At 41.0% G+C, this 11,776-nt stretch overlaps 1 protein-coding gene across 14 annotated transcripts in view; it reads right to left on the bottom strand.

The window, feature by feature from the left end:
• Window positions 1–887: 887 nt before the first annotated feature.
• Window positions 888–11,776, bottom strand: part of Nxpe1 (neurexophilin and PC-esterase domain family member 1) — a 73,846-nt gene continuing 62,957 nt past the window's right edge. For 13 of the 14 annotated variants that reach the window (XM_042280853.2, XM_076576236.1, XM_076576232.1 and 10 more), the window contains 3 exons: window positions 10,972–11,033; window positions 5,625–5,837; window positions 888–5,394 (listed from right to left, as the gene is read on the bottom strand). In XM_042280853.2, the coding sequence (XP_042136787.2) occupies window positions 4,859–5,394; window positions 5,625–5,837; window positions 10,972–11,033 (811 nt within the window). In that variant the 3' untranslated portion in view covers window positions 888–4,858. The remainder of the gene's footprint in view (window positions 5,395–5,624; window positions 5,838–10,971; window positions 11,034–11,776) is intronic. The other variant, XM_042280856.2, reaches the window with a different exon arrangement.

The following is an 11,776-nucleotide window of genomic DNA, read 5'->3' as shown; positions in this document are numbered from 1 at the left end:
TCTGAAAATATATTTCACTCGAGGAAGTATTGTCAAAACATCATCCTTAAATGTGTTAATCCCAGAGAGAAAACAAAAGAAGTGCTTTGTGTCACCACACTAATTTGCATTGGATTTATAGTCACATTGCTCATAATGTGGTCCCGTCAACAACTGACTGAATGTACAACAGTGATCCCACCAGCTCATAATGGGGCTGGAAATCTCCTGTTGCTACTGATGTTGGCACTATTGTGCAGTTTTAGCCAGACATTATTGATATCTGTGGTGATGAATGCCCTTATGAATATACTCTGCTGCTGGTCTTGCAAAAGTCTAGCAGTTAAGCACAGGTATAACTCGTGATGTTAGTACTAAGCATGTTACTGGCTCGTGTAGTTAATATGCTATCATAGTGTTTCCTTGCACTTATGAAAAATGCAGTTTATTATATACAACACATGTGTTGTGCTGACATTGGCTTCAGGTGTTTCATGTTTATTGATTGCACCAAGAGGCCATGTTGATTGACCTACAGCACCTTGGTTTCTGTAAGCACAAGCACCCTTGGAAACATTTTTAAGAGTATAAGCCTGCTGTTAAATAGTGACTGCATTTTTCAGAATTTATTTTTTATTTTTTAAAACAATAATTTATTACATTTTTATGTATTTTGTGTGTGGGGGCAGGGGCACCATGGTGCATGAGTGGAGGTCAGAGCATAACTCAGGGAAGCTGGTTCTCACTCTCCATCATGTGGGTCAGATGTTGAACCAGTCTTTTACTTTTTTTAAAATTCTTGATTTAATGTGTTGAATATGCAAGTCACGTGGTTCCAGAATAAAAACTATGTATATTACAGAAATCTTACTTCTACCCACAAATCCTTCAAGTTTTTACAAACTACATTTATCCATTTCTTGTTTATTTTCCATTAGTTTCTTGTTGTTAGAATGAACAAATACATTTAATGGTATCCTTCCATTTTTATTACCCAAGAGGTTGCACAGTACACACTGCACTGTTCTTTCTCCTGCTTATCCTGGAGGTTTCATCGTTACAGTTTATAGAGTTTCCTAGTCTCTTTTTATACTGCACTGTATTGTTCTGAAAGAGGCATCATAATTCATCTCACTGGTCCTCCATCAGATGCACATTTGGTTTGTTTTCCCATTTTTTGCTATCACTAATCATGCTCCGATGGATAATCTTGCACACAGTCATTTTGTGTTTTTTTTTTTTTTTTCCGCTAGTAGCTTTCCAAATGCTGGGCCAAAAGGTAAACAAATACATATGTAATTTTTCTTAACGTTCCCAAATTTCCCTCCATAGGCACCATGCCGTTTTGTGTTTCCATCAGCAATGCTTGAGAGCGCCGGCTTCTCCACAGGCCCATCAGCACAGTGTATATCCAAACTTGGACTTCTGCCAGTCTGATAGATGAGAAATCTCTCAGTTCAACTTTAATGTGATTTTTTTTTTTAAAAAATATGTGTTTTTTTTTTGTGCATAAAGGCCATTTAAATTTCCGAATTACACACATACAGGGCTAACACACATTTTTACTGTATGGCTAATTTTTCTCTCTGGATCTTTTTCTTTTTCTTCTCAAGAGATCTCTAAATGACAGATAGATTTGCTTCTTTTTAAGGATATAAGTTCCAAGTGCCTCCCACCCCACTTGTCATTTATCTTCCCTGCTGTGTTTTTTTTTCCACAATTATACCTTTATTCCCCCTGAAATTTATTTTATTTTCAGAGACTAGCATAATGTATGAAAATTTTCTTATGTCTTGCTTTCCCAGAACTCTTATTTATTCATTTCTAGGTGTTTATTTATTGATGTGTGTGTGGCATGAGTATGTTGCGTATGTATCCATGTGGGTATGTGCATACATGTGTGTGAGGGTGCATTTGGAGACCAGAGGTTGACATCAGGATCTTCCTCAGTCTCTCTCCACCTTATTTTTTGAGACAGAGTCTCTCACTGAATTTGTGGCTCACCAATTTGGCTGGGTTGGCTGGTCAGTGAACTCCAGGGGTCTCCCTGTCTCCTCCTCTTCAGCTGGGATTACAGATGTGCACTGTTACGCCTGGATCTTGATGTCGGTTCTGAGGTTCCAAACTCAGGTTCTCAGGCTTGCGTAGCAAGCGCTTTATTGGCAGATCCTCTCCCCTGACCTTCTGACTCAGGAAATGGTCTTCCTCATTGCTCATCAATGCCCTGTTTATCACAAAGTAAGCAACTCTATGTACAGGGTTCTTCCTGCCCTTCTGCTCTGCCATGTTGGCACTGTCCTGTTTGATAGCTTTGAAACAAATCTTCATATTTAGAAAGGAACTTCTTTAACCCTATTAATTTTCAGCAATATCTAATTTTTTTTGGTCTCTAAAAATCCCCTTAGAAAATTGAGAATGATTTCACACCACACACACACACACACACACACACACACACACACACACACACACACACACACACTCCATTCAGACTTTGACTAGAATTGCATTTAAACTATAGGAGTGTCTAATCCTTTCACTTGGGAACAGTGTGTACCCAAATCATACACATCTCCCTTTGCACTTATTCTTAACCATTGAGTTACTCAGGCAAACAGTTTTTAAAGATTTGCATTGTTTTCTAAATTTTGTACATATTTATAAGCATAATATATGTTTCACCACAGTAAATATTTAAAGGATAATTTACCATGGATCAAAAAGTACTAAATGCCTATGACTTAATACACTGAAAGGTTGCGTAATTTCTGTGCAGATACCACACAATTGAAGTCATTTGTCTGATCATCTGTTTCTATAGGGATTAAAAAAAATCAAATTTTGTGTGTTGAGCTTGAGTTAGGCTCCCATCTCAAATTTTTCTGTTTAGCCTCTTATTTTTCTGAGAAAGTGACCAACTAACTTAGGACTCTGACTTCTGTTTGTCTTCCTCTGTCTACACTCGCCTGGGACTCACTTTGTAGAATGGGCTGGCCTAGAACTTGCGACCCGGGAGGACTGTTAGCTGACATCTGTTTTTCCCAGCCTCCATTCCCTAGCTTACTGAGGAGCAACATCCAAATGTATGCCTCCTATTCCCAACCTAGGAAACAGACTAGAGATGCCGCTTGGTGGGAGAGGACAGCACCTAGGATGTTCAAGGTCCTGGGTTCTGCAGTGCTGAAGAGAAAAAGCCACCTACACGCCTTTAAATAATGCCCCCCCCCCCAACTTTCCGGTATACTCAGTAGATTAGTGTGGAATATCTTCCTTCATGTCTCCCTAGGAAAAGCAATGCTAACATCCCAAGAAATGATGGCTGTGTTTCGTTCAGTAACTAATACTTCCTGTGGTTTTCTGATTGATTATTTTTTTTCAGGGCCTGGGGTTTTCTCCTATTTTCTGTTTGACATTGATTTCCTCTTTAGTTTTTGAGGGTTTTTTGTTGTTATTGTTGTTGAGTTCTACCCATTTTGTTGTTGTTTGTTTCAAATAAAGTGTCTGCAAAGCATGGCGTAGAGGCTGAACATGTCACTCTGTGTTTAATTTTGTTTGTTTGTTTATTTATTTTAGTTCTGTGGTCTAAGAATGGTTTCTGCTTTTTAAAAATAGTTGGGGAAAGGCAGAGGCAGGTAGATCTCTGTGAGTTCGAGGCCAACTTGGCCTACAAAGTGAGTTCCAGGACAGCCAGGGCTGTTACACAGAGAAGCCCTGTCTCAAAACCCCGCCCCCCCCTAATCAATTTTCAGTGTTCATTACTGTATGGATTATTTCCTTATTACAACATCAGCCTTCCACGGTATCCCAGCCGATAAAGCGGGCGTACCCTCCACGGGCCCTCTTTCCGTATTTTCTCTGTCCTCGGAGAGGAAAAAGGTAACCATGGCTCGTGATTCTTCCGCCACCGCAGCATCTAGCGCCAGCCACGAGTCGCCGATATACCCCTTCAATTACTAGATTTTGTTTTTGTTTCTGAAACACTACCATTTTTATTTGCTTATATGTTTGTCTTGATTTGTGCTTTGGCGGCAGAAGTGAACACTGCTGACAGAGGTAGCTAGTCCCCAAAGCCTAAGATACTCTCTACTCTTTTGCTGGAAAAAAAAAAAAAAGGTGTTTCTCTTTTTAAATCTCAGAACACAATGGCAATAACAGGCCTGTTCCCTTTAACCCTTACTGACACTTAGTTCAGCCAAGAGTAACAGAAGTCATGACTCAAACTTACTTAAAGAACAACGGTATTTATTAACACGGAGATAAACCGAGTGCATTCTGAGATTGTCCTTCACACCTAGTTTTCTTGGCTTTATATCCTGTCTCTGTAGTCACTGTTCTTAAGTATGTTTCCTGTCAAGATTATGATTATTATGATTATGATTATTATTATTATTATTTCTGTTTTGGTTTTTCAAGACAGGGTTTCTCTGCATAGCTTTTGGAGCCTATCCTGGAACTCGCTCTGTAGACCAGGCTGACCCCAAACTCCCAGAGATCCACCTGCCTCTGTCTCCTGAGTGCTGGGCTCAAAGGTGTGTGCCACCGCCCGGCCATGACTATTATTTTTAATCAAGGAAGGTTTTCAGGTAGCCTAGGCTCTCCTTGACCTGACTGTGTAACTAAAGATGACCTTGAACTTCTGTCCTCCTGAGTGCTGGAATGAAAACCATGTACCATCGTTCCCTGCTTATGTGGTGCTGACAGCTGAACCCAAGGCCTCATGCCTGCTAAGCAAACACTCTTTCAACTGAGTAGCATCTCTATTCTAAGACAGATTCTTTTAAATTATTTGATTTCTTCTTGGACAGACCCTAATTGAGTAAAACTTCACTGATGAAACACATGGCATGGCTGGTGGACATTGGCTCCTAGTGATGTAGCTTTAGCAAATGTAGTTTAAAAACACGGCAATCTGATTTCCAATCACTTCGTCAGGTGGGTGGAGCAGATAGCTACCACATGCTATGGTCATGTCCCAGGCATCAATGATACCCACATGAAGGTCTTTGAAAATGTCCTTCATGGTTAGATACTGAATATAACCGTGGATGTCTCCGAACTTCTCTGTATCTAAGTGCATCTCCCTGATATTTTCTGTCTTAATGATGACTTTAGTGTCAGGGCTTCTGAGGAAGAGTCGCTCAATAGCCTTTTGGATACTGATGGCTCTACGAATGAAAAGTTCCATGGGGAAGGGTCTGAAGTGCTGGCCCAAGGTAATGACGATGACAGTATCTTTGTCACCTGGTAAGCGGTCAATTTCCTGAGGAATATAGCCATCATCTATCACAGAGTAGAGCTGGACCGTGATGAAAGGATGGCTGTGCTTTTTCCATTCAAGCAGAGTGTGCCTTTCAGCATCCAGAAGCAAATGTTTCTTATATAGTCCAGTCCCATGCAGATCGAAAGGCTTCAGGGCTGACAAGGACAAAGAAAGGATCTTTAAGTAGAAGGTAATGATGAAGTAATGTGGAAAGGAAGAACAATATTTATGAGAGGGAGATTAAAAAATATATTTAAAGACTCAAACTTAGAAGGTAAAATAAAATAAAAAAACAAACCAGCCTTGGCAAAGAAGAAGGAGACCACACTCAAAGCACCACAGGGTCAGCGTGAGTCTCTGAAAGAATATAAAAATGATTACATACTTTTTGCAACTTTGGGAAAGTAGTTGATCCACTGACGCAGAGTTGAGTCTCCCAGGAGGTAAATGAGTTTTCCTTTCAAACAGTCACTTATCTGACTGGAGCTGAACAGACTCTGCTTGCACTGGGCTGCCATCCAGCTTCCTCTGAAAGTGTAACCGCTGGGCGTGGGAATCTCCATCCCCATCTGACATTTCTTTCTCCCGTTTTCACTCTCTGGCAACAGATATTTGTGGACAGTGGTTTTGAGGGCATGAGTCAAACTCCCAGTCTCCCCATCAGTTCCCCTCCCCCTTTCTCTATCTGTTTCTTTTTCTAACTACTTAAACTTTTTTTCTCCCTCTTACTTTATTTTTGGCTGGCCTGGAACTCACTATGTAGACCAGGCTGGCCTTGAACTTAGAGATCTGCCTGCCTCTGCTAAGTGCTGGGATTAAAGTAGTGTGCCACCATACCAGGCTCCTCTTTTTTTTTTTTTTTGTAATAATAAAAAGTATTGCAAAAATTATTTATTCTTACAAACAAACAGTGAAATAACGCTGTGATATGAAGATTATTTTGATTCTCCTACTCAATCTTTTGAGTGACTCTGGGTCATCTCAACCCCTCTCTGTTCATTTTCTCCTAAATTTGGTCATTAGCTCAGAGTGACACTTTTTCCTTTCTTTGACATTCTCGTTGGTTCTCTGGTTACAAAGTCTTGTCTCTAACCTGAGTAAATGTTACAGTGGTCTGTCAGTTGGTATCCTCATCAGCAAATCTTACCCTTACCTCTGTTTCATTAGTGAAAGAACAATGTTAATTAACAAAGGCTTGATACTCAATACTTAACAGTATGGGTCCATTTAAACACTCTAGGATGAAATGCTCAGCTCAACAGTGTCTTAGTAGGACTCTGCTAAAAGTGGCAAGCTGTACCTCACATGGACTAATAATAATCTACTTTCTCAAGTCCCACTTACATGACAGCCCTGTCATGGTCTGCTTTCTAGACATCCCGGTGGCGGGGCACCTGATGTTTTATCACAGCACAGCATGGCTGCTCACATCATACTTTCTTGTCATTCTCTTCGTGCTGGTATACTACCCCTGAGCTAATGCCTACACACACACACACACACACACACACACACACACACACGGGGGGGGGGAGGGGGAGGGGAGACAAATAAATATATGTATTACAGTGCTAGGGATGGATCCTAGGGCATCATGCGTGGCAGTCAAGCATTCTAGCACCCAGGTACATTATTATCTCACAGCCTGGGTTTTAGCGCATCAACATCCCTGTACTAATATAGTTTTATCGCATCAACATCCCTGTACTAATATCGCTTCTTGTGTTACATAGGAATGCCATAAGAAAGGTCAGCAAGTATGATTTACAGATAGAAAGGTTTCCTCCTCATGGACCAGTTTTCAAGTGAGCAGTCCTGGCTAATGTTGTATAGTATTGGGACCCACAGCCCCTTCTGTCTCTGCTCTTTCTGATACAGCATCATCCCAAGTTGAAAGGGGATTTATTTTCTCACATTTTAGCTGCAGTTCAGCCAGGAGGAAGGAGAGGAACACACGGCCTAGAATTTTCACTTATCACTTCTATTCACACTCTTAGAAAAAGTTCAGCCATGGAATCCAGGAGCCACTAGAAAGCTGACCGTGAGCTGGACTAGAATACTGGTTTCTATTAGCAAACAAGGTGAAAGGAGTAGACATTAGGCACTGGTCATCTCTCTGCTTTTCTGTCCTCACATAGTGCTTCCTTCAAGGACCTTGCAGTTTCTGGTTGACTGTGTCCTCGAAACAGAACATTATTAAATGGTTGGACTATATGGTTAGCCCTCTGTGGCATTTAACAAAATTGGGTTGACTTATTGTGTGCGTGTGTTTGTATGCATGTGTGTGCATATGTGTCACAGCGTGATGTGCCTGTGGAGGGGAGTGGCCAGCAAGCAGGGCTCAGTTCTTTCCATCTACTATGTTGGTCTGGGAATCACACTCAGGTGGTGAGGGTTGATGACGAATGTCTTTCCCTGCTGAGCCACCTTGCTGGTCCTTGCTTAGCCTTCTGTGTTCATAGGCTCTGTATCCATGGATTGAAACAACCATGCATGAAAGATATTCCGGAAAGACACTCGTCTGTACTGAGCAGGTGAATCCTTTTTTGTCTCATCAGTGTCCCCTCAACAATATTGAATTGTGACCACTTACTCAGCATTTGCACTATAGCCGGTATTAGAAATACTCGAGAGCTGATTGAAGTCCGTAAGAAGCTGTTGTGCATAGGTTATATACAAATGATAGGCCATTTTATTTATGTAAGGAATTTGAACATCTACATGTTTAGGTATCCAAGGTGGGTCCTGAGACCACGTCCCCCGGAGCAGCTGTTATTTGTAACCTATGGACAAAGTGACATGGGGCTGGTGGCAGGATTAGAAAATTCACCTAGCCTAGACCCTCAAATCCTAGCAATTTAGTTGCCAAATGGAACTTCCTTTAATTGCATTAATCATGTTGCCATTTTGTTGTGGCACAGTTGGGTTTCTAGACGGTACGGCAGCATTGCACACATAACAGTTGAACACTAAGTGTGGAAACTTCAGGCCCGTCATTACTAAATATTCCCTACTTTGATAATGCACTGAGAAAATGATCTGTACATTTATTTGGATGATAATCCACTACCAACAGACAAAACCTGCAAGTTTTTTTTGTTGTTGTTTTTAATAAAGCATATCATGTATAAACTTGTAAGTCGGGGCTTTGTTTTCTCTCTTTTTTTGTTTTGATTTTTCAAGACAGGGTTTCTCTGTGTAGCCCTGGCTGTCCTGGAACTCACTCTATAAACCAGGCTGGCCTCAAACTAACGGAAATCCTCCTGCCTCTGCCTCCTGAGTGCTGGGATTAAAGGTGTGTGCCACCTGTCTTGGGGCATTGTTTTCTTACACTAACTCCTCCACGTTTATTTCATGATTAACTCTGATATTTTGGGCAATATGTGGCCAATCATATATAACCCTATCATCTTTTTTAATTACTTTAGAGATTGTGGAAGGTGTACTAATGGCCGCAATGCATTGTCCCTGAAATTTCCCAGGCCTTGATTCCTCAAACCTGTGACGATGTTGCTTTCTATGGCAGAAGGAATTTTCCAGGTGTAAATGAGTATCTGGGCTGTGATGAAGCTTATTCTATGTTATCTGGGTCAACCTCATCTCATCAATTGAAGAAGGAAGCAGCAGGATGGACAAGAGAGATGTAGCGTGAATATTTGACATGGTTGTGGCTCTGGAGCCTGAGGGTTGGCTACAAGGGATGTGGGCAGCCTCTAGAAACTGCAGCAGGCACAGCAACACTCTTCTCTTGAGCCAGAAAGACATGCTGTCAGCTGTCCCTTGACTGAGTGTAGTAAGTGTGGTGGTTTGAATAGGAATTGCTCCTGTAGATTCATGTGGTTGAATGCCTGGTCCATAGCGAGTGGCTCCATTAGGAGGTGTGGCCTTGTTGGAGGAAGTGTGTCACTGTGGGGAGCGGGCTTGGAGGTTTCATGTATGTTCAAGCCACACTCAGTGTGTCAGTCTCCTGCTGCTGCCTGCAGTCAAGATGTAGAACCCTCAGCTCCTTCTCCAGCACCGTGTCTGCCTGCGCTCCACCATGCTTCCTGCCATGATGATAATGGACTGAACCTCTGAACTGTAAGCCAGCCCCAATTAAGTGCTTTCCTTGATAAGAGTTGCCATGGCCATGGTGTCTCTTCACAGCAATAGAAACCCTAAGACAATGAGACTGATGTTAAGCACCTGAAATATCAAGCTAAAACAGTGTGTTTTCCCCTCATTTTACACCACTCTGTTATAGTGGCAATAAGAAAGGAATGCAGAGAAACTACCATCTTTTCAATGTGAAGTCATTCCTTCTGGAAGCAGCATCTTTTCTATTTACACTCATTATGTCCCTTGGTGACATCTGTAAGCATCTTGTAGGCCATGCCCAGTTGTTCAGTTGTGAATGAACATTAATCTTTAAAGCACTTCCCTCCTCATTTAGAGTGTGACTTTAAAACTCTACCAAAAAAAAATGCCACTGAAATCTCTAACATGAGGTTTAAGAATTACAGTGATTTCAGCTCTTGCTGTTTCTAGCCTCATCCTTGGTTACATTCTACAATATGTCTGCCAGACTGGCCTATTAAAAATTGCTCGTGATAATTTTGCTCATTACTAAAGTTTATCTGATCAAAAGTTATTGATGAAAAAGTGCAGGATAACACACTAAATCTCAATCACTCTGGCGAAGAGTACTTTGTTAGAGAGTTCATGACATGGTATTTCTCCTTCATCTCAGTTAACAGCTACAGAGGCAATTTGAATTTACTCAAATTTAATAGATTCTTTGCATGATTATTACTTATATCTGGCAACTCTCCTGTGGACTTTATGAGATTTCTCTTTTTCACCCCCTTATTCTCTGACTGCAGATATCATTCTGGGGTTAGCCAATCACTGAAATGGAAGTTCTGTGCATGGCTTCTTACAGGTTGAATGGTTTTTACATTACTAGTTTTTTAAGCCTTTATTTTTCTTCATTTTCCCACAATGCCTCATTATCTACTATACCCTCAATAAGTATTTATTGAATAAATGAATGAATATTGGCAATAAATTCTTATGTGTTGCCAAGTGTATTGGTGTTATTGATGAACTAAAGTGGGCTTTGTGCTTTGTTGTTTTGGAGATAAGGCAGTATAAATATTCTTTCTTATGTAATGTTGCCTTGTGTTTGCCACTGAACATTTAATAAGATGAAAATACCATATAAACTTGGTAAGTGGTACAGCTAAACGTTAGAGATTGTACTAATGGAGATTTAGAAACTAAATCTACAATGTTGAAGCCACCATTCTCCACCAAAGACATCTGTGCAGTAGCTTGGGCCCTAGGATATGAATTCCTAGGGGAAAGTATATGAATGGCCAAGTTTGGATATTTTTACCTTTGGGATGAATCTAGATGAAGTAAGTTATCAAAGGGATATGAAATAATTTTTTGAATTGGTTTCTATCTTTGATACCCAGCCTGTTTGGTGTCCTGGATACTTATTAGGAATTATAATCAAGAAAATTACAATCAATACTGAAAAAAACCTTCCCTCTGCAAGAGGCACACATCACGAAGTACCTTCCGCTGGGCGTGTTGGCTCACACTCTAGTCTCAGCACTCAGGAGGCAGAGGCAGCCAGGCCTCTGTGAGTCTGAGGCTAGCCTGGTCTACACAGTTAGACCTTATCTCCAAAAACAAGAGAATAGAAAAGAAAGAGGAGCAGCGACCGCGGGGTAGAAGAGACTTACTGTTGCATTGAGAGACACTAATGTACTTAGGGTTCTTCATCATTTCAACTCCTATGTTGGACCTTCAGAAAACAAAAGTGACAAGTTAGCCTGAGGTTTGTCGTGGAACACAGGTAATGTGAATAACCCGCTTGTAAAGGAAGCAAGGGTCCGTTTTAAACTTCTGATAATATGACTAGAAACTATTATTCGAAAGGTCTCTGGGGTATTATAAATGAAGCAGGCTTTGGGAAAACTTTCCATCCTATTGGGAGTTCCTGGAGTCTGGGACATTGGACACATTTGCGACATGCAGTCAATGTATGTTTAGAAGCTTCAGATTTTTAAAATAACCATAAAGCCAGGCGGTGGTGGTGCACGCCTTTAATCCCAGCACTCAGGAGGGAGAGGCAGGCGGATCTCTGTGAGATCAAGGCCAGCCTGGTCTACAAAGCAAGTTCCAGGAAAGGCGCAAAAGCTACACAGAGAAAACCTGTCTCAGAAAACAAAAAACAAAACAAAATGAAAATTTATGGTCTGGAGAGATGGCTCAGTGGTTAAGAGTACCGACTGCTCTTCCAGTCCAGAGGTCCTGAGTTCAATTCCCAGCAACCACATTGTGGCTCACAACCACTTGAAATGAGATCTGGTGCCCTCTTCTGGCCTGCAGGGACACATGCAGGCAGAATACTGTATACACAACAAATAAATCTTTAAAATAATCATAAAAACTGCATTTTTTTTAATTGCTTCCACACCACCTACTCAAATAGTCTTATCCTTAAATCACAATGAGCCTCCTGGTGTCAGTTTAAGACCACCTAAA

This window comes from Peromyscus maniculatus, chromosome 7 (genome assembly GCF_049852395.1).
Source record: "Peromyscus maniculatus bairdii isolate BWxNUB_F1_BW_parent chromosome 7, HU_Pman_BW_mat_3.1, whole genome shotgun sequence".
Classification (NCBI taxonomy): domain Eukaryota; kingdom Metazoa; phylum Chordata; class Mammalia; order Rodentia; family Cricetidae; genus Peromyscus; species Peromyscus maniculatus.
Note: the sequence above shows the minus strand (reverse complement) of the source record. Positions and strands in the feature narration are given on the sequence as shown.